The sequence below is a fragment of the Trachemys scripta genome, chromosome 7 (assembly GCF_013100865.1).
Source record: "Trachemys scripta elegans isolate TJP31775 chromosome 7, CAS_Tse_1.0, whole genome shotgun sequence".
Classification (NCBI taxonomy): domain Eukaryota; kingdom Metazoa; phylum Chordata; order Testudines; family Emydidae; genus Trachemys; species Trachemys scripta.
In genome coordinates, this window is record NC_048304.1 from 105,388,607 (window position 1) to 105,411,794 (window position 23,188).

The 23,188-nt window shown below is 41.6% G+C and overlaps 1 protein-coding gene across 2 annotated transcripts in view; it reads right to left on the reverse strand.

Moving 5' to 3' along the window:
- Positions 1–23,188, reverse strand: part of ZRANB1 (zinc finger RANBP2-type containing 1) — an 82,258-nt gene that overhangs the window by 11,802 nt on the left and 47,268 nt on the right. For both annotated transcript variants that reach the window (XM_034775261.1, XM_034775262.1), the window contains exons 4-8: positions 21,217–21,370; positions 18,044–18,115; positions 16,604–16,802; positions 7,333–7,453; positions 6,105–6,234 (exon numbers count right to left, since the gene is read on the reverse strand). In XM_034775261.1, the coding sequence (XP_034631152.1) occupies positions 6,105–6,234; positions 7,333–7,453; positions 16,604–16,802; positions 18,044–18,115; positions 21,217–21,370 (676 nt within the window). The remainder of the gene's footprint in view (positions 1–6,104; positions 6,235–7,332; positions 7,454–16,603; positions 16,803–18,043; positions 18,116–21,216; positions 21,371–23,188) is intronic.

The window sequence follows — 23,188 nt, forward strand, 5'->3', positions numbered from 1 at the left end:
GGCAGTGGATGGGGAGGCTTTCGCCTGCCACTCCTGACCCTCTTCCTGGAGAAGTCCTGCCTAGGCTGGGGAGGGTAGAAGCATGGAGGAAGTTGGGGCTTAAAGTGTTTCTGCTGGGTGGCGAGGCTATGCAGGCCCAATGATTTCAATGTACCGAGTCTGTCTGCTCCGAGAACAGCCCCATGCCAGCAAAGGGCAAGTCCTGAATTGTCTGTTGGAAACCCGACACTTGGAGCCATAAGCTCCTCCTCATGGCTATGGCAGAGGACATGGTCTGCATGACCGAGTCTGCTGCGTCTAGTGAGGCATGTAAAGAGGTCTGTGCCGCTGTCTTGCTCTCCTCTATTATGGCAGCAAACTCCGCTCTGGAGTCTGACAGGACTAACTCCTTCAATTTCAATATAGAGTCCCATGAATTGAAATTGTATCTACTGAGGATTGCTTGCTGGTTAGCAATCCGAAGCTGGAACCCCATCCCCACCCCCACCCTGGTAGAGTACACCTTCTTGCCAAATAGGTCCAGCTTATTCAAGTCCTTGGATTATGGAGTTGGTCCCTGCTGCCCATCTTTCTTTCATTCACCGCCGCTACGACCAGCGAACCCTGCTGTTGATGAGCAAATATTTGTAGTCCTTAGAGGGGACGAAATACTTCCTCTCCACTCCCTTACTTGTAGGGGGAAAATGGAGGCAGGAGTCTGCCACAAGGTTTTCGTAGTGACATGAATAGTTTTAAAGGGTGAATGTCTCCTATGGGGTTAAATATGTCCACCATGGGGTCCTCAGACTCAACCACCTCCTTGGCCTGTAGCCCATGTTATGGGCCACCCTACGCAACAGTTTTTGGTGCACTCTACCATCAATGGAGGGTGGCCCAGAGGATGAAGACCCTGCCACCGCCTAGCAAGGACGACGAAGCTCTAGATGGTACCAGGCCCTCATGTTCCTCCGGCTCCCTCAATGTGTCTTGCGCAGTACCATGCTGTTCAGCGCAGACAGCGGCTTTGGTGCCAGTGGTGAAGTCAGAAAGTGGACAGGGCTCTGCACCATGGACCAAAGCCGTCTCGGTGCCAGGAGGCAGGGGACAGTCCCGAGGTGGTAAAGAGACAAGTCCTTCTGAATTTATGGACTGGGAACCCCTGGAGTACATGCCCTGGGCCTGATGGTATGCCCATGGGGTCCAGAAAGACCACTGCGTGGGCCCCTGCCACTGCGCCTGCCACAGCACCATCCCCGCCTCCTGCCTGTAGCAGCACCACTCAAATTGGTGCCGACTGCACCTGGAATAGTAGGACTCTGCCTCCAAGTCCGATGACGGGGACCTTGAGCGTGGAGACCATGGTGGTGCCAGAGAATGGTGCCGCGGAGAAGGCGAGTGGTTCCTCATCATTGTGGGCTTGCCTCTAGACGGCACCATACCTTGTAGTGCTGGAGGTCTGTCTCAGCTGGCGGACAACTGTGCAGCCGTCATGGCAATCAAGTTCCTGGCTGCCTCGAATGTGTCGGGGGGGGAGGGGGAAGGGGGAGGAGGGGACGCAGAGAGGGGGAGAAGGGAGCTCCAGATCCTCCACCTGGCATCTGTAGCAGGAGAATCCAATAGTACCAGACTCGACAGACCCTTTTGCAGGCCCGAAGTTGACCGTGCCAGCTCCTGCGAGACCAGTGCCGGGAACCCCTGTGTGGGACACACATCGGTAGCACTGTCAGACCCGGCTGCTCTCACCGTGGGTGAGCACCCTCTGTCTTCTTGTGCCACTTATGCGGCACTGGTGAGCATGAGCAGTGCCGTGTTACCTCTGTGGGCTTTGGCACCAGGGTCTCTATGCCTAGAGTCCTTCCTCGGTGAAGTCTCTCTAACGGAGGCTGGAGCGCACCACACGGAGGTGCTCGGTACTGGGTCCTGTTGGCCCGGAGCCGGCTGGGGTCGGAGGGCTGCCTCCATAAGGAATTGTTTGAGCCTGAAATCCATTTCCTTCTTTGTTCTTAGGCGGAACCCTTTGCAGATCTTGCAGCGATCTGTCTGATGTGCCTCCCCCAGACACTTATGGCAGAACCCATTGGCATAGAATTGTGGCAGGTCCCACATGGCTTAAACCCTTGGTCCTGAACCCCAAGAGGGGAGGGAACTGAGGTTGGAGGGTGGGAACCCCCCCACTTCTATCTAACTACTAAGACTAACACTAACTAATGAATTATTTACAGGATAATCAAAAGTCCGATCACTAGGGGAAACGCTTGCTGAGGCAAGAGAGAGATGCAGCTCCAATGACTGCTGCTGGTGGCAAGAAGGAACTGAAGAGGCGGCAGGTTGGCAGAGACCTATATACACCACCATGAAGGCACAACTCTACGGGAGACTCCACAGAGGACAAGATGGGTACTGCTAGGGGGAAAAACCTTCCGACGACTCTGCATGCTGCGCGCACACACCTACTTGGAATCAACATGAGCAAGCACTCCACGAAGAATATATGGTTTACAAGAAATATTCAGCTCACACTAAGTTTCTCTTAAACATTTTTAAAAAGTTCTGTAAATTGATTAACAAATTTTCCCACATACCAAACCAATGTAGCTACTTTGCCAAACAGGTAGTGACTGAGAGACACTTACCTCAGTTTCAGTGTCTCCAAATAGTGGATGAGTTTACTGAGAATAACAGCATCATTATTCTTTTCTTTTCTTTTTTTAAACCAAGAAACCACATAACATTCACATAAATGCTGTTAGAAAGAACTGCTAGCATTAAGATTTATAAAAGGATCTGATTATCAGCTAAATAATGAGTTTGTAAAAGATACAGGTTGAGTTGGGACAGTCTCAGAGTAGTCAGCAAGATAAGTTACAGAAAACAAAGGATGCAAGACTTTAAGAACGATATCTATGCTGGAAGCCATCAAATCCAGAATTTAAGTCTCAAGAATACATGAGAACTAACTTCAGAATGCTACCTTATTTTCAAAAATTTCATGGTTATGTCTTGAAGTGTACACATCCTGGTGTGGTATTTAGGCGGAGTAAATGGTACCCTCAATAACATTTTTAATATTTAACCAAAATACTAAAAGGTCAGTTGCACTTTTGGGAATCAATTGGCTGTTATTGGAGTGACAGCAGTGCTGTCCTGTAGATAGACTGAGAGAAAGTCAGACGATTTGGATCCTATTATAGACAACTCTCGAACTGCTGTGATCCTGGGCAAGTCACAGCATATCTGCCTTAGTTTCCGGTCTCAAATGGAAGGCACTAAAAGTCCATATTAAAGCATTAGTTTTGGCTGGCACAACTAGCTCAGTCACATCTTTCCCCCTCTATTTACACTGCCCCTCACCTTCCCTCCCCCACCCCCCCCACACACTCTCTCTCTCTCTAAGCCAACTTGGTAAAATTGCAATGAAACTTTACTAGCCAAGGCACAAAAATCTTTTCAAGGCATAATGAAAAAAAAAAAACATCTTTTTAATGGGTGATTTAAAGTATCTCTTGTCCTAGGTAAGTTAAGTTTTGCAAAGCTGCCCAAAACCAAAGACAACTAGCTCACAGGTTATGTGAAAGCCACTAGAAAGTGGTAAATACAAAGTCTAATTCTGCAATGTTGGAGTCCCTCAACATTTCAATATTTACTGCCTTCTACAGATTGGGTGTTTTTAATTGTAAAAAGAAATTCTCTGTTCAATCTCTTATACAAAGGGAATTTTTGAAACTATCAGTGTGCTGTTTGTCTTGATGGAAATTGCTAAGCGTAGCAGAGAAGCAATAGCAAAGACATATACATGCCCTTCATCTCCATTCACCCTTAGGTGTTCATTTCCAAATCACTGAAATATTTATATGTTAGCATCTAGGCAAAGTTGAACGTACACCTCTGGATATACACAGATGTGAGTCTAATGAACTAGAGACAGTTAAACAAAGTAACATATTTACATTCATTCGACAAAGGCTGGGCTCCTCTTTACCTAGAAAACCGAGCAGGAAAGATGGAAAATTAATTGAGGAATGCACAATTACAAGTTTGGTTAAAAAAAAAATTATTTTTTTTTAGAACTGGTCAGCATCTATTTTGTCACCTCATACTACATAAACAAGAGATCAATCACACATAATGGCAGAAAGTCTGTGGAATTAATTGCTACAGATTGTTACAAACAGATTGTAGGATGACCAGAAATATCTTTTGTAGTTATTCATACTAAAAGATGGGTCATCTAATTTCATACTTCAGAATGTAAGGTATTGGAATGGGGTCAAGAAGGAATCCCCCTCATAACCAACTGTATTCTATACAGAGGTTGAGGTAAAGTACTTGGCAAAACAATTGGCTACTGCTGAAGGCAAGATGCCAACTTTATGGTTCAATGTTTGATCAAGAATGGAAAAATACCAGAAACACTACCATTTCCTCTGCTATTCCAATCTTATTTTTTTTTATCACTCCCTTTCATCTTCTCTAGCTACCTTAATATGAATCTTACCTCTAGCCCAGAGGATGACTCCTTTAACTGTTCCTATAGGCTGCTGCGCAAATCACGTGAGAGGGGGGCGCTGTGGAGTGACAAGGCATGCCGCTTAGTCCTCAAGGCTACCCAGCAGATACCTTTGTAACTCCTAGCTTTTATAAGCCTGGGGAGTAAAAGTGGGAGTCCAGAGTTCAGTTTAGGTCTCCCACTTTGTTGTGAGACTATTATTTGAATGATGATCTCCCCCACAATCCCTCCAATTTATAAAAGGCACTGAACAAACACCTTCAGTGCATGTAAAATACATCAGTTTAGTTATAAACTGAATTATTATAACTTCTAATAACCTGGTATACATGGAGCTAGGGATTCTAATCATTTATACTTCAATAATGCCTGGGAGCCCCAATCGTGGACCAGAATCCCACTGTGCTAAATGCTAAACAATGCAGAATATATTACACATGTACCACAGATGAAGATATAGTTGAAACAGGTTTTGTGGACTGCTCTTTCCAGTTTAATATTAAACAAACAAAAAAATCTGTAGAACTGAGAAGAACAGAATATGACAAATTTCTACAGATTTCTGCTGGCCCTTCCATTAAGCCACAGGTTAGAAAACATCTTTAATAGTTTCTTAACATGTTGCAACTTTTAAAAGGTACTCCTCTCCCCACAAGGAACTGGAAAGCAGGAAAATGCCCTTGGCAATTGCATTCATCTTAAAAATAAACCTAATAATGACAAGACTATTTGAATTTTACTAAGGATCCCAGTTCAGAACCACCAGGAATGTTCATTACAGTTCCTAGCCCTCAGACTTTTTCTATTAACCCCTTAACATTTGGAGTCAAGATTTCCTGATGATGCACAAACACAATGAAAATGCTAATGAGATGAGTTCTGTACTTGCTAAATCTAAAGGGGAAACCAATCATTTAGAAATAGCCTGGCCTATATAATTATGGTTAATAGTATTTCATTATGAAATTAATTTACTTCTTACCATTTATGAATTACTTCATTTTTTAAAATCTGTGTGTTTTGTACTTCAGGCAAGGATCTTCTATAAGTGGTTTTCCATTACCTAAGACTCTGCAGAGTTCCATTAATCCAGTGTTTAGTGAAGCATTGCTATTGTTTCTCACATAACCATATTGTGCCATTATATATTACAACAGTAACATTGACTAAACAAAATGCAGACGGATTTTCTGTTTGAAATGGGGGTAAGCTGCACCCCTGAAAATCACTTTTTAGAATAGTGCAGCACCACCTTCATTATTCTACACATTTCTCCTGGCTTCTAAACATGTAATAATGATCCTCAATAAACTGGATGCAATTAACAAGTCTATAAAGAATGTATTAAGTGGCATTTAAAACATTCATCCTTTCACTCTGGCTGCACATGTCTGCTGCCAGCAAATCTTGTACTTCGATAATCAGCCTCCCCTACCAAGGAGTTAAACCACTGGTTGAACGCACAGGTTTATAAGAATTCAAGGCTTAAAACAACAGCTACTTTTGTATAAAGTCACTCCACCTCCCTTCCACTAGAATCTTATATCAAGCTGCTTTCAGACTCTTTTAAAACCCATTTTTAAAGAAGTACAAATTATAATTAGGTATCGAGGCTTACCTTGAAAACGGGTATATCCTAACGTTTCTCCCCGGAAACTCTTATAATACTTTACTCCATAAACTATAATTGGTCTTCTAAGAATATGTGCAAGTACAAAAATATGTGTCTGCTCCAAACTTGCTCCAGGCTATACCAAAGGAAAAAAAAAAAAAAAAAAGACAGACAATACTTGAAACAGAACTTTGATCTAACATTTACTTCTGTTTAACTTGATTGACAAAGCAGCTTCTGTATGAATTCCATAAAACCAGATTTTCATCCAACTAAAATTTTGTTGAAGTCATGGCTGTCATTTAGATTCCATAATCAAATATTTTTCTGGAATGTTTCACTTGCAGGAAGTTTACCTACCTAAAGTTAGAATACTCAAGTGATTGACCAACATATTTTGTAACATGGACAGTATTTAAATATTACAGGGAGAATGCACCTATAACTGAGGTTGCACAAGCATTCTTTTTTAAATAGGCCATTTTCAGTTGCTTATTATATTTCCCTGATTTTTTTTTTTAATACAACAGGCTTGTTCTGTGTTCATCTGTGAACTTTTATGCAAAGTTTGAGACCAAAAAACTCAGACATTTGAGAAAAGTAAAAACAAATACTCTTTTTCCAATAATGGGAAAAAATGTAAATTTTAGCTGTTCTAACACATCAGTAGAAGATGGAAATTTGACAGGGAGATAGTCTCTAGGTTGTAGATATGCCATTTAGAGAGTCTGAAAATATGGTTTACTTTACCATAGTTATAAAGGTTTAAAAATGCACTTGGCACATGAGCACTGGATTATGAAATGCACTCTCTTAATTTGCCAGTGCTTTAGTGGTTCAAGCTCACAAAAAGTCTGTAGACATGTTCATTCTCTACAATTACTTAAGGTGTTTGGGGAAGGAGGCAGGGCATTAAACAGAACAGAAACTGGTGCCCCATCTCCTACAAGCTTCATCCTACCAGATAAGAAAAATAACCTTTCAGCAAAACTGTTGATGCTACCAGTAAACTCAGAAATTATAAATTCAATTTTCAAATACAATTTTACAGTTTATTCTTGTGGAGAAGACCTTATCCATAACACTTAGCAATTTCTGGTGCAAGAAAAATGGTTGATGTTTTCCTTAATAACCCAAAACTCTGGGCTGAATCAAGAATAATGCAAGTTTATGAAATTGCTCTTCAGATTCTACATCCCTTCCTAGAGTAAGATTTTAAAGAAAATTTTCTTACCTGACTAGCAAGAGAGAGTATAAACGCCCAATCTTCCTGCCACTGTTCCTCTCGCAGTGAGAAATGTAAACCAAAGCTTTGGGAGTACCATGACTCCCATTCTTTCCAACGGGTGTAAAACCTAGAACAGTGGGCAGCAAGAAAAAGAGGTAAAGCAAGTAAGATGATAGTTTGATTTCTGAGAATAAGTGAGTCATACAACAACTGATGGTAATATTTTAGAGCTTAAGAGTCAACGTTTATGAAAGAATAGAATGTGTTTCCTATTTCAATCTTGCAAAAACAATTTTAAAAGAAATTGTGTGAAACTTTAAATCTAAACTCTTCCATGCTGGCAATTTCCATTGGGCAGAAAGACTGTGCATCAGAAAAACAGAACTCCAAGTCCCAAGGAGGCAGACCAGCTGTAGCTTACCTGTAAACAGTTCTCCTAGCATCCATCAACTAATTCAGAGTTTGCATACGACTGGTCCTATCATGAAAAGGAAGCAACTAAGCTAATATTTTAATACCATCTATGTGACTGCTGTATATAAACAAGTTTCCTTAGCAGACAGTTAACCAAGCTGTGCTATTTTATGCATGTGTCTGAGAAAATACACAACAAAGAGTCCTTTCAATTGGTGAATGTATAATGTTGTAAGAAGACCAATTGACAGTAAGGCAACAAGTTATCCTCTTCTCATAATTCTTTCCACCGCCACAGAGGAACTACTGGGATTGCTCAACAGTAAACTTTGACAAAGACTATCCATGAAGTGAAATAGCTATCTTGTACTGTTTTATGAATTAAAGAAAATGATACAAGAGTCAGTCTGCAAATTACCTGGTACAAGGCGGATAATCCTTGCCTAAGAAGCCACTTGAGATCTGACTGAATGGGATTGAATGTCCACAGGAGGCACTTATCGTAACTGATGAAAGGCTTCTAATGGCCAATTTGATACATCTTACATAGTTTATTTTGAAGACTTATTGCCTTTTTTTTTGGTAAATGTAGTTCCATAGGAAACAAACAAGGCATTGACTTTCATGTAAATTTAATGTTCTGTTTAAGGAGCAATTCCTTACTCTTCTCTCATCTGAAGAATGCAGATTTTTTTCTTTCAGGTGAATTGGTTTAGGACACAAGTAAAGTAGGTACGTCTCAAATTCAAAAGGATTATAGTCCCCTCAGGTAGAAATCCAAAACCTTTTTTAAGAACGACTTTATCAAGAACAAAGTGTATGTTAATTTAAAAAATGGGTAAGTACTAAAAATGTTTGAAATAGCCACAGATTTTTAATCATCAAAAGACAGTTATATGTTAACATCGGTAAGATGCACCATATTCTAGAATATTCAGATATTGCAAAGCAGCATAATTATATATCTGTAAATTATGTTAACCATAAGCATGACGTTGGAATGATTTGCAGCTGTCACTAGAAAACTAGAGATGTTTTTCTGTTCAAGAAGCCAGTTTAGGAGGGCATGCAGAAAAATGTTGCCAGAAGTTGTGTGGATCTTTCAGTGCTGCCAGTAAAAAAAAAAAAAAACTCTGTGATCCTGACCCCCAGAGACTAGACTTCAATGCAGAGAGGACAGAGGGTGGGTCATGGAATACATGTCTGCATCACATCTTGAAGAACCACAGTTACAGTAAGTAACCGTTGTTGTTTCTTCTTCTTCTTCGAGTAGATGCAGCCATATATTCCACTTACATAACTCACAAGCAGTACCCACCCCAGAAGGTGGGCTCGGAGTCTACCTAAACAAGGATTGCAGGACCTCCGTACCAAAACTCCATCCACCCTGGAAGATGTGGTAATGGCATAATGGTTTATAAATGTACATATGGATGACCACGTAGCAATCTTGCAAACGTTCAATATTGAAATGTCACTGAGGAACACTATTGACATTGCTTGTGCTCTCGTAGAACGAGCTCACGTTCTACAAGAGCGGAGGAGACGCAGCTGAAGATATTTCATATGCAGCCTTGATAAAGGATGTTATCCATTTAGAGATGGTCTATGAAAAGACCACTTTACCTTTCATATGATCTGCATGAGACACAAAAAGACGAGGCAAAACACGAAGCAGGCTAGTACTGTCCAGACAGAAGGCTGGACTTCTTCATACATTGGACATCAGGTGATGATGCTCCTCCAAAGATGAATGCGACTTAGGAAAGAACACAGGTAAATATACCATCTGGTACAAATGAAACTTGAGAAACCACTTTAGATAAAAATTTGGGGTGTGCTCATAAAGTAACTGTCCTCAGAGAATTGTGTAAAAGAAGGCTCTGCCATCAGAGCCTGCAGCTCTCACTCTTCTTGTGGACATTATTGCTACTAGAAATGCAGTTTTCTGTCACAAAAGCGGAAAGGGACAAGATGCCCAGGGCTCAAATGGAGGTCCCATTAAAGCCACTAGGACTGTGTTAAGGTCCCACAGAGGAACAGACACTTGGACTGGAGGATGGAGATGATACCCTTTTAAGAATCTTGCTACCATGAAATTGGGAAGACGGGGTTTAAACATTGTCTATTGCTGGGGGAAAGATTCCCAACAATGATCCCCACGTGTGGTGCTTGCTGTGCTTAGGCAAAGCCAACATCAAGGAGTGGTGTTCGATTTGCAAATTGGTCATGACACAGACTCAGGTGGCAAGGGATCTTCATCTAAAACATCTGCTTGAATAGGCCATGTGGCCTGCTGCAGCTCCAAGGCCTACATTGGATCGGAGGTTGCCCTCAGGTTGCAAGAGTGCTGCCACTTCACATTGTGGCCACTCCAGGTCCTGTGGGGACTTGCCTGCCTCCTCCAGAAGGAGTGTGAACCAGCACAGTGTGAATGTTGGCATACAGGATGGAGCAGGTCCCATCAACTGCTCCCCAATACAGTGCAGGGAGGGCAGGGACCCCATACCATTGACTCCAGTTCTGGCCTCGGAGTAACTGTTGAGTCCAGTACCGACAAGGGTAATGCCAACACCAGCTATTTCTGTGCCAGCAGCATATCAGGCAGCAACTGACCTCCTCTGCCTTTCTGTCCCGACCTCTCCCTTAGTTCAGGACTCTGCCAGGGCTGCATCATTTATGGCCTTGTTGGCTGGGTGGGCCGCTGAACCTGTGGGTCTGTTGGCAGCAAACCCTGATGTTTCCCTTCTTCAGTAAGTGGAAGTAGGGCCGGTGTTGGGCTCAGCACAAATTACCTCCTTGGCACCAGGAACAACTTTGGTACTCCTGCTTTCAGTGCCACCATTACTACTGTGGTGGCACTTGCTGCCCTCCACTTCAGCACCGTTAGTCACCTCAGTATCTCTGCTGATTTCAGAGTCGACACCACTTCTGCAGAATTTAACTGATGCTGGCTTCTAAACAAGCCACACATGTTTAACCTGATAATCTCTTCAGCCAGTCATTTTTTAGTTCTCCTCTCAATTCCTCCTGGTTTGTCAGCATATTTCTGGCAATAATTATCCCAAAGTAATATTTATACCAGAGCTGCACAAATGTATTGAGGGACTTTAACCTCCTTATTTAATAGGTTGCCTCTGTATATGCAGCCCACATTTTTTGTTGTATCATAATACTGGCACCTTTTTGTCTCATCTGCTGTCCAACATCACCCGCGAACTTTGATATTACTACTTTTCAGTTTTTGGATTATATTTCCCAGGTTTCATTAGGTTAGCATTCTCCCCCCCCCCCCCCCCCCCCCCCCCCCCCCCCCCCTTCCCCTCTTCTCTCCCTTTTTTTCCTCTAATTTTTTTTTTACTACTTTTTGTTTTTTTTTTATTTTTTTCCCCTTTTTTTATTGTTTTAGTTTCCCCCCCCCCCCCCCGCCCAATGTGAACTGTTTTCTGTCCATATGTCTAATCTCTAGTTTTGTCCGTTGTTGATATCCTCACAAGTATTAACTCTTTCAACTGGATGCATATTCACTTACAATATACTGTTTACTCCCTCTTCTTGGTCATTAGTTAAAATATTAACAACTGGACTCGTACTCTGCTAGCCATATTTTACTAACTCCATGTTATGATGTTTACTGTAATATTTGGCTTAGCATTTTTTAGCCAGTTTCATTCTACTTGAAGGTATCTAAGCCAATTTGAATCAATTCTGAATAAGTTTTGTGCAACTATCAGATGGTTTTATTCAAATCCAATTATTACATTTACTGTTTCCCCTTCAGCAACTTCTTTTGGAGTACCTGCACTCCTGAATACTGACTAAAAAGACAGTACTCCAAATAAAACAGCAACTGAGAACACTGCCAGACTGTTTCAAAATTCTCTCCTTCTGAACCCCTAAACATGAGATGCATTTTTAAAATCAGATTATACATGCCTACTCAATCTTCACAAATATATGTGGCTTTTTTTTTTTTTAATTAAACAAGTGAAGGCTAGCAAAGACCCTGAAGCTAGTATATAAAAAAAAACAAAAACAAAAACAAAAAAAAAACCACACAAACAGTCCATTCTTGGAAATGAAGCAGTGTTGTTTAGGGAAAAGATGATGCTTGGGTGTCTTAAATATGATGATGCAAGATTACCTTAAAATTTAAACATAAAAGACAACAGTAAGTACACACCACCCAATATTCACTACAGGTGAGTTCATGTTCAAATCTCCACTATACGGTAACTGGCTATATGAAGTAGGTGCAGTAAAGCAAGTCTTCCACACAAATAGAAGGTTTCTGATTATAGAACTTTAAAGAAATGGAAGCTTGGTTTCAAAATTCTAAATATCTCAACAACAAAGCTTGTTTAATAAGCTTGCAGTACAAATATTCAATAAATCTTTATTTTTTTTCTACAAGGCGTTGTTAATTTACAAACATGTATCTGAGCAATAACTCTATACAAGCACCGACAACAATATTTATAATACCATATAGGCAACACTTATTTCCTTCCCAAAAAATACAAGCTATGGTAATTCATGGAGGGATTATTTAAAGTCCCGAACATTAAAGATCACAAGAGAACATTAGAAAGTTGTGAAACTACTTGCAAAAGTTTCTGATGAATTATACTCAAGCCCAATTTCACCAATGCTTCTAGAAGCTATGACAATATTTTTCAATATAGTCACTTTAGCTTCTACATACTACTAAAAATGAATTAAAGCAATGACAATGACCTGGATCAAAAACCTTTCAGCATCTGGATGTTCCCTAGTACAAAGCAGAAATGTAAAATGAATCACCAAACTAATTACAGTCTACAGACCAAATCTGGCCATGTTATCAAAGGCAAGATTGCACCATTTATTAAAAGTTGTCCAAAATTTCTCATTCTAAGCCCCTATTTTCAGTTGCTTATAACTTCATGAAACCAACCACCTGGGTGAAATTTTTCCATGTCTTCCTCTTGCTGAATTAGTTTGGAAAATGTTGGCTAAAAACAGTTCAGCCATTTCTAAAAAGGAGGCTAGGGAAAAATATCTGGTTTTGCCATGTTAAAAAATTTGGCAACCTTTTCTCCAAAAAGATCTAGTGCTCCCCTGCTTTGGAGCAAGGATTTGAAATTTGGCAGGGATGGTCTCTGTATCAGGGAAGTTACTCTGGGGGGAATTCTGCACCACTGTGCATGCACAGAATTCATGTTTCCCACAGATTTTGTTTTACTCTGCAGAAAACACATTATTCTGCCAGAGAGGCTCTGCAGTTACACCTTTTGCCCACCTGGGGCACCAGAACAGAGGCAGGTGGCTCACTGGCTGTAGCAATCAGCAACCCATCAGGAGAGTGAGAAGAAGCTGCATTCCTCACAGGGCAAGGAGGCAAGGATATGGGGGGGAGGAGGACAGACTGGGTCACACAGTGCTGCTGGGGGAGGTCACAAACTGGAATTCAGACGGGCTAGTAGGGAGACAGACCGGAGCAAGAGCTGAATGGGAGTGGGGGTGCACACAGAGGCAGGGGGAGAGGATGCAGGGACACATTGGGGCAGGTGAAGATGTGCCTGACTGACGCCCAGTCTCTCCCAGCCAGGGTCTCCAAACTCCCTGACAATCCCTCCCGAAAAACCTTTTCCATATTTCTCCCACTCACACCCAGCAAACAATCTCTACAGGTTCACTCCCAGAAATTACTTCCCTCTCCTTCAGCAACTCAGTTACCCCTGACTCCAAGCCTTTGCACTGCTTGTGAGGGATGCGGGAAATATGTTTCTATATTATAATTTAAATTAATTACGCAAAGTTCTGTATTAATATGCCTAGTAAAGAACTTATTTGTCAAAAAACATTTCCTGAATCCTTTTTGTTGTCTGTTTTGTTAGACATATTTGTTGACAGGTATTTTGAAATAAATTACCAAAATAATTGAAAATGGCGTGATTATATTGTTATTTTGACAAATAAAATATGCAGAATTTTGTAGCTTTTTAAAATATTGTGCACAGAATTTTTTATTTTTTTGGTGCAGGATTCCTCCAAGGAGTAGATGTACCTTGTGCTGCTCCCATGAAAATCCAACCAAATTTGGCTAAGTTACAAGTCACTGGCGGGGGGAAAACAAACAAAAACACCACAGTTCATCCGTGCTCACTAGATACTAGCTCCAGTTTCACAGCTATTCTGAAGTACTGGGAGCATAAGCTTTCGTGGGTCAGAACGAAACCCTTTCGTGGGTCTGACCCACGAAAGCTTATGCTCCCAGTACTTCTGTTAGTCTCAAAGGTGCCACAGGACCCTCTGTTGCTTTTTACAGATTCAGACTAACATGGCTACCTCTCTGATACTTGACAGCTATTCTGAAGACTCCCCACATTGGGAATGCTTCAGACAGAGACTAAGCAGGCCTTTCCCTGAAATTGCAGCCCTTGGCTCTTACAGGCAGTGCCCAGGCACCAGAATGGAAAGAAGGGACGCTGTCTCTTCTTTTCTCTCAATTATACCCCTGCTAGCAGCCAAGCAGCATGTAGAAGGAAGTTGCCTAATTCAAATACAGGAGTAACCTGGGACCAGGAAGGGGTTGCAGACAATGACTGAACAAAAAACTGGGAGCCGAGGGGGGAGAGGGAAACTGGAATTGGCTGGGCAAGTAGATGGACTGGGAGCCGAGGTGGGAAATGGGGAGTGATGGAAAGACTGGATGGCTAAAAAAGAAGATGTAGGGACGAAGACAGGCCGGGAAAGAGACAGACCATGTGATGCGACGGGATGGAAAGAACCTGAACAAAAAGGCCAGTGAGATTGGACAAGGAACTGAGGGAAAGAGACAGGCGGACAGACTCAGAATGGCTGGGAAAGGAGGCTAAGCGCAAGACTGGAGGGGTGGGGGGGGGGAGAAAAGAAGAGAACGACAGGTTGTTAGGGGACAGGGCAGAAGGGGCAAGCCCGTGGGGAAACAGGCAGAAGAGTTTGTGCCCATTAGAGAATATTCCCCTCTCCAGAGACTGGAATGAAACCCTTGATTCCCGAGTCTCACCACTTCTGTGCTGTCAGCAAATATCTTTAAAATCCACTGGCAAAAAGTATCCCATTCCCTCTCTACTGCTGGTCCACAGAGGATGAAAACCTACTACTGCTATCAGTTTCTCCATTAGCTCAAATGGCAGAAGGCAGTATGTTGGATCTAAAGGTCCCAATCCTGATGATGAACCAGGTGGGTGTCAACAGAATACAATATGATGGAATTTGTCTTTTCAGTTTGCAACCTTATTAATCTTTTTAATGTAGGGTGTTTTTAAAAACAATTTCCTAGGTTCTTAAAAAAAGAAAAAAGTCAAGAACTCAAAAGTTAGGAAGTGCCAGAATTAATAAGGTTTTCCATGCAACCTTAATTTGGCCCCCTTGTGAGCGCATATATATATATAGGTTGCATGGAAAACCTTATTAATTCTGGCACTTCCTAATTTTTTTATAAATAAATAAAATAAAATAAATAAATAAAATGACAGTCTTTCGTTACATGATCACATTTTTTCCCCAAAGGATCCCTGCCTTATTCAGTGTGCAGGATGGATCTGCTCTTGGGATGAATCAGGGTTGTACAGCAAAGAAAACTTTTCTGTAGGACTCCTGCTTCCTTTGTTACAGAGTTTGGAAGGCATGTAACCAAATAAGGCAGAGGACTGCAAGAAGAGAAAGTACTTTCTCATGGTAAAGGCAGGTGTATGTTGCCCTGGAGAACTAGATTCTATCCCTGCCTCTGCCACATGGAGTTTTTAATGTGATGCTAGACAAGTCATTGAAACCAAAAATGTTCATAGGTGGGTCACTAACTGTATGGTCTTCATTTTCTGGGTGCCGAATTTGAGATACCTGGGATCTGATTTGCTTAAGTGCTGAACGTTTACAGCTACAACTGAAGTCAATGGGAGCAGGACTTCGAGCATATGCAATGCTATTACAATACTAACTACTCTGCAAAATCAAGTCTTGAGTGTTTCAAATTGGGCAGTTAGAATGATAGATACTTTTCACCTTAATCTCTCTGTGCCTTAGTTCCCCATTTGTGAAATGGGACTAACACCAACCTCCTGGCCTCACAGTGGTGCTATGAAAACAAGTTCATTAACATTTGTTAAACAAACACTCAGATTTTATAGTGATAAGCCCCATAGAAAAGCCGATGAGGACATTAATAATTCTGTTTTCAGAGCAGGATTTGAATACTGTGCAGTAAGGCAAGCATGAGGCCAGATGTGGAACAATGAAGAGAAAACAACATATTGAAGAGCTCCTCATCCAGTGAACAAGGTCCATTCTATGTACTGAATGAGATGGGGAAACTATGGGAAAAGTGACTATCATAACGCATATGGCACAAGAGGGACAAGTTAAGGTTGCACAAGCAACTTTAATTCTGACATTTCTTAACTTTTGAGTTTGATTTTGCAACCTGATGTCATTTTAACATACCTAAAACTTTAGTTACTATATAAAGAACTAGCACATATGAGTCCACAACAAACTCACTACTCTTCACAACATAAATGCATAACTTGAAAGCTGCAGTAATCGACATACTATAGCTTGTGGTAAGGACATTGTATGGAATTTAAAAGCACTGAAAATAAGAATTTTATTTGGTAATACATTAACTTACACAATATACAAGTTTTTGGTTTATTTGTTTTGGGGGGGGGGAGGAGGATTTTTGGTTTTAAAGATAACTAAACATACACTTCAACTGTGCTGTAATTCATCCCTTTTGTTCCACATAATTAAATATAAAACCATGAGTTCATCACTATATTACACTCAATGCTACTGGAAAAATATTCCTGAACTTAACATGAGAAATGTACCAGCTTACCAATGTGAACAGTCATGTAAACTGTCATGAAGAGCTTTCCGTAGCACCGAATCCTTGTCATAAATGCCCCAGGTAGCTTGTAGTACTGAATCAAGCAGGCAGTCCCCTGCAGTCCGATTCCAAAGTGCATATAGTCTACTATCCAAACGCGTACCCAATTCCAAAGACCAGTTTATAATGGGAGATTCCTCTTCTAGTTCTACAATACAAGATAAATCCTATGTAAATGTTATTTGCAATTAGATTCTTTTCAACATGAAAATCTGTATTACAGGCAAATTGGTTATCAGAAGATACTATACACTCAACAATTTACATATATCTATTCACCTTAACATTACAAAAATAGATACACTAAACAGGGTAGAGCTGAGCTCCCTGAACTAAACACCATGGATAAAAAAAGCAGACAAACTTAAAAACCATAAATTGTTTCAAGAGAGCCACTCAAGTGGAAAGATTGTTCACCAATTTTACTTAAACACAGGAGAGAGAGTATTGAAGAGCTCATGACTTGGAGCCTTCAGAAGTTTTTAGACTATAACAAATTCATAGGTTTCACAAATTTTACCAGCACCGCACCTTCACTTTTTCTGTCCCTTCAGAAGTACTCCTAGTATAAAGTCAAATCTCTAATCTTTATATTAAAAAGGTAGAAGTTTGCCTGCAAATGCCAACCTATCCAGCATCAAATTTTGCTTTAAAATATAGAATTCATGTATTATTCCAAACTAAATAAAATATCGCCTTAATTGCAGATAGCAAGACTTCAGGGTTTATTTGTAATAACTAGAGCCCTGCACAGATACAAAAAATGTGTATCGCAGATTTGCAGGTCTCTAAACAGCTCCACCGGTCACTGCGCAGCAATGACCAGTGGCACCGCAACGGGGGTGGGTGGGTGGGGGAGCCTCATTTGTTCGCTTTTCACAGGGGAAGACCCCTGCCCCTTCCCCCCTTTTTCCTCCCCAAGGCCCCACTCCCCCTCCCCCCTGGCCAGGCCAGCATGGAACCCAGCTGGGGAGCCCATGCCACAAGAAGAGCCAGGCTGGCAGCTGTGGGGAGCCGTGGCAAACCCTCCACCTGCCCTGGACGGAGGGCCTGAGAGGCAGGGACTCAGGCCGGGAGCTGCTTGGGCCCCTCCCCCCACCCAGGGAAGGTGGAGGATCCGCCATGGCTTCCCATAGCTGCCCGCCCCTTATCACGGCCAGGCTGTGGTGCCGAGTCAGGGAGAGCCATGCTAGCAGCTGTGGGGAGCTTGGGTCTCTCCACTTGCCCTGGTGAGTCTGTGCTACAGCTCCAGAGAGCCCTGCACGGATACAAAATTCGTATCCACATCCGAGCTCCTATCCACAAAAATGGACCACAGATATAAAGTGGATACCCCCGGATTTGCAGGGCTCTAGTAATAACTCTCTCTCTATATATACGAGTACTTACCTTTCTGAACATCCCTATCAAGTACTTCATCAAATAACTTCTCTTGGACTGTTTGTGGTAAGTCTTCAATATCTGGAAAAGGAACAATGAATACAATTGCTTAACACCAACACATTTAAAAATGGAGGCGTACTGATATATGGAATGTGTGCAGTTATTGATTAGCTGATTCTTACTGTTCACCCTCCTTAACCACTAATTCCTTAATAAGGCTTTGCTATTTTCCATTCAGCCACGTGTGGCCCAAAGGTCCAGATCGCAGACTAAGCTAAAAATCCTTTATGCTGGCTGGTCATGGCGTTCAAAGCACTAAGGGACCTGACACACAGGATTTCTGGACACCTGTAGGATCACCAATGATCTGCTCCAGTGGAATCAGTGAAGTAGGGAACCAGATGAGAAAGCAAGAAATAAATAGAGAAGAAGAAGAGTGTTTCCATATCAGTGTTAGGACAACCTTGATCTAGCGCAAATGGTAAATAGAAAGTCATTTTTCTAATACCATGGACACACCAAGTCCAACATGCTATTACTTGCCTGCATACCCTTTAGGAAGGCCTACTTCTGCAATAAAAATGATTGTATTCTGTGATAAGGCAAATGGTTGTTTTATGGGACACATTTTCTTGTATCCTATGATGTGATAAAACATTGATCTACACAGTTTGGAGCACCCCAAATATACTTCAACTGCGATAAATAAGGGCAAAATTACATAATTACACTCCTCAAAACTGAAATTTTATAATAAAACGAGTTTCAGAAACTATTTTCACTTTTGGATATAGGCAACCTGTTCTGTTCCAGTGGGCTCTGCATATTCATTTTGCATCGTGAAAACATTCAGTTGTACTCTCTCCGAACACCCCCAAAAAAACCAAACATTAAAGGAAAGTTATTTTTAAAAATCTTTAGCAACACGACACTATCAAATTGTCTGCTTCACATTACATGACCCACTGAATCAGAACAAATGCAGTTGCCATAAATGCTACTTTCTGTAGTGGGGAGCAATTCTGTTGTTGTGAGACAGGAGTACAGTGAACCCCTCCTTATGGTCATAGTGCACTACAGCCACTGTTTATCTATTGTTGGAAAAATAGCTTAAATGACCGAATACAAAATGGAACAGAGAAAGTCACTATGCAGTTTTCCTCACAAGGATTCAGAAGAGGGAATTCTAGACAGATAAGCATATTGCAGTAAAAGCTGTGTTATCCGGCAGTTTACCAACCGGAAAGCTCTAGAAACCACCATTTCTGATATCTCCCAATACAAATCTTCAATAGGGTTGCCAGATGTCCAGTTTTCGGACCAGAAAACCCAGTCAAAAATGGACCCTGGCAGCAGCTCCGGTCGGCACCATTCACCGGGCCATTAAAAGTCCGGTTGGTGCGGGGCCGACAAGCTCCCTACTTGGCTCCGCATGGCTCCCCGGAAGCAGTGACATGTCCCTGCTGCTCATAGGCAGAGGAATGGCCACGGAGGCTCTGTGCGCTGCCCCAGCCCCACCCAGAGCACTGGTTCCGCAGCTCCTGCAGGTGGAGGCAGTGTGCAAAGCTGCCTGGCTGTGCCTCTGCCTAGGAACTGGAGGGACATGTCGACACTTGCGAGTAGCCACCCATGGTGAGCGCTGCCTGGAGGCGGCACCCAAAACCCCTCCCGTGTCCAACCCCCTTCCCCGAGTCTCCCTCCTGCACCCAAACTCCCTCCCAGAGCCCATGCTCCACACCCCTTCCCGTGCCACGACCCCAAGCCCCTTCCCACACCCAAACTTCCTCCCTTCATTGGTAAGTATAACTCTTAGTTAACCGCAACAGAGGGTCCCTGTGGCACCTTTGAGACTAACAGAAGTATTGGGAGCATAAGCTTTCGTGGGTAAGAACCTCACTTCTTCAGATGCATCTTCGTGGGTAAGAACCTCACTTCTTTGGCATCTGAAGAAGTGAGGTTCTTACCCACGAAAGCTTATGCTCCCAATACTTCTGTTAGTCTTAAAGGTGCCACAGGACTCTGTTGCTTTTTACAGATTCAGACTAACACGGCTACCCCCCTGATTCTTAGTTAACCGGAATTTTTGACTAATCCACCACCCCCCATTCACAAAACATGCCAGATAACAAAGCTTTTACTGTATCAAGAGCATTTTTAGGTGAGAAGACAGCCAGACCTGGAAGCATGTCCTCTATACTTTCATAATCTAGGGTCATGGTATAAAAATAAACATCAGTTTAAAGCCATGTTTATAAAAGGATTAATATTTCTAGTAAAGTAATAGCCAACAATTTCCTACTGCAAGCAAGTCCAGGACCAGTTTCTGCAATATAATTATGTTCCCTTTTTCCCTGTCCAACCAGTTTATAATATAATATCATGGAAAACAAGATTTTACTTAAATTTGGGGGAAAGCTCAAATGGAACATTTTTATGATGGCTATACCTAGTGCCATACATAAAATGCTGTACACAGACTTTACTGTTTGATGCATACTGTAAATTACAAAAACTTCACTTCATTCAACTAGAATGAAAATTCTATGATCAAATATTCAGTCAAGGGAACTTAATTGAAAATTGAGGCACGCTCATCTCTAAATATACTTTCACAAATATTCAGGTGTCAAACAGCTGATGTTCTTCTTGATCATGCCATCTCAGAATAAACTGAAGATACATGGAAATGTTCACATTACAGTTAAGAAAAAACACGCAGGATGCATCTGAATAGTAGTTTTAGTCTCAAAACCAATCATTATGGTTTTGTTTTAAAAAAGGAAGACTAAAATTACAGAACTACAGAAGGAGGCAAAATCTAGTCATCTGAGCACTGAAATAAGAACCAGGCACACTTGATCCTCAACCTCACCTTTAATACAGACTCATTCTGGAAAGACATCCTTTTTGCTTCAATTTTCCCATCTCTAAACTGAGGACAATAGTAGTTTATTTCACAGGGGAGATGCGAGGATTGAAATATGTGAAGAGCTTTGCATATTTAAAAAGCACCAGAAAAAGTCTAAGAACTATTGTGTAGCAAGTGCTAACAAAAGTTATATCAGAAAAATTAGGGGGAGTGAGAGGGGGAATAAGGGGGACAAAATGCGTTGGTAGTTTCATACACAATTAAAGTAACAAAGGCATCATTAACAAAGTGAGGAGCATTTCATAATTACCTGCAGGTAATGTAAATGTTACGAGGTCAGTTAAAAAATAGCAAGCAAAATCTCCCTTTCGTTGATGAAGAGACGCAGCAATTTCACGCCGGATTTGTTCTGTAAGCTCTGGACACACCATTGCTGGAATGCACTTTGCCGCATGTTGTGATACCTGTAATATAACAGACTTATTGCACCTGATAGCTATTTATATTTAACCAAAAATAGTAAGAAGCGTTAGGCTTTAGATAACATTTCATAGAAAATGTTTTGAGGAAAAGAGGGATAGAGTGGGTATTTACAGTTGTTTATCAAAAAGGAACCTGGAAGGAACACAACTCTGAGGGGGAAAAGTGATCCCATCAAGACAGATGCAAGGTGGTCACAAATGAGTATAAATATCAATCTCCTCAAAGACATTACAAATAAGTCAACAGCTATCATAAATGGAGTGAATGCAAATACTGTTTATTCATTATGAAGCTAACAGGCATTAAATTGACCACCACATAACAGCCTTGAATCCAGCAAAACACGAAATTGAACAGATGGCTGATGGGGTGGGGTGGAATTAGATAACAGAAGCAAACAAAATGATGGTTCATAAAATGCTGATCCAAACTAAAACCACTGAGGCCACATGGTGACAAAAGGAAAAAGCCTGATGTTATGGATGGGCACTGATTACAATTTAGCATCCTCATGTAAATGTTTTCCTTATAGTACATGGGATTCTATACCCCATATTAAATATTTCCCATTTCTTACCTCCCACTTGCCAGAAGTCTAATAAGTGGGAAAAATGACTCTATACATGGACCACACATTCTGAAGGATTCTGGCCATCAATGGCAGGAAAAAAGTCATTCAGTGATAAAGGTCAAATATTAACATCAGGTACACATCTGGACTACACAATGGAGATATTTTAAAACGATATTTGGAAGACTTGCATTTTAAAGGGGTCATTCTGACAAACCTAGGGAGCAGTATTACTACTATTTGCTAGGTTTCAGTACACATTTTCACAACTATTGCAGGTAAAAATTGCTACTGACAAAAATCAAAAATACAGGATTTTTCAGTGAAGCTAACTTTGTTTTAAATCTATCCATCAAACCAGTTACATACACGTCCCTCATCATTTAAATGTGCAGTTGCATGTACTAACTGCACACAAATACACACAGTTCTTAAGACTTCCTGAAAATTTCCTACTAATCTTTTCTTTTGCTGCTTTGTTCCTCACCCCCCGGCTTTAGATACATTATGTGCATCTCACCCCCCTTCTCCCATACATTAGCTTCCTTGGGAAAGTTAATCCCCCAACCCTGCAGTAAGAGTAATTTTTCTCATTAGATTGTCCTTAAAAATTGCATGGATTCCTGATTCAGCTCTAAGCAGGAAGGGGAGTGAACTGAGGCTCTGTTGAGTAATTCTTCATTGAAAGGAGATAGTTTTGAAAGTACACAGGGGTGAATCTAAGCAGTGCCTCTAGTTGAACTTCATCTATCATCTGACCCATCTGCGCTGTCTAATTTTTGGGTCCAACTTGGACCGAAGAACACCTAACCTGACTCCACCCCAAGTGGAGCAAATTCTCCAATCCACCCGCAACCCTTTCCACCAAACCAGAGTCACCCACAACACCGCTGCCCTCTGCCTGTCGAGTCATTTCTCCTCTTCCTGCCTGTGGAGTTGGCACAGCAGCAGCTGCATACCTGCTCCTGCCATGCGCCACCCCCTGCTGTGTGGAGCAAGAGCTGCTGCAACTCCTCAGCACACTCAGATACATCAAGTGTTTGTGTTTTGTTCTAGAGGCATTTCCTTTCCCCCCACCAAAAGCACAGGAGGCAGCAAAGTAGTTTACTTCCACTGCAATAAGGTCAGAAAGTATGACCAGACTGCTTATATCTTAACGTTTCTTGTCAGATAGGTGGATAGGAAGGTCTTGCTGTTTTAAGAGAACTATTGCTGAAAAAAAATCAAA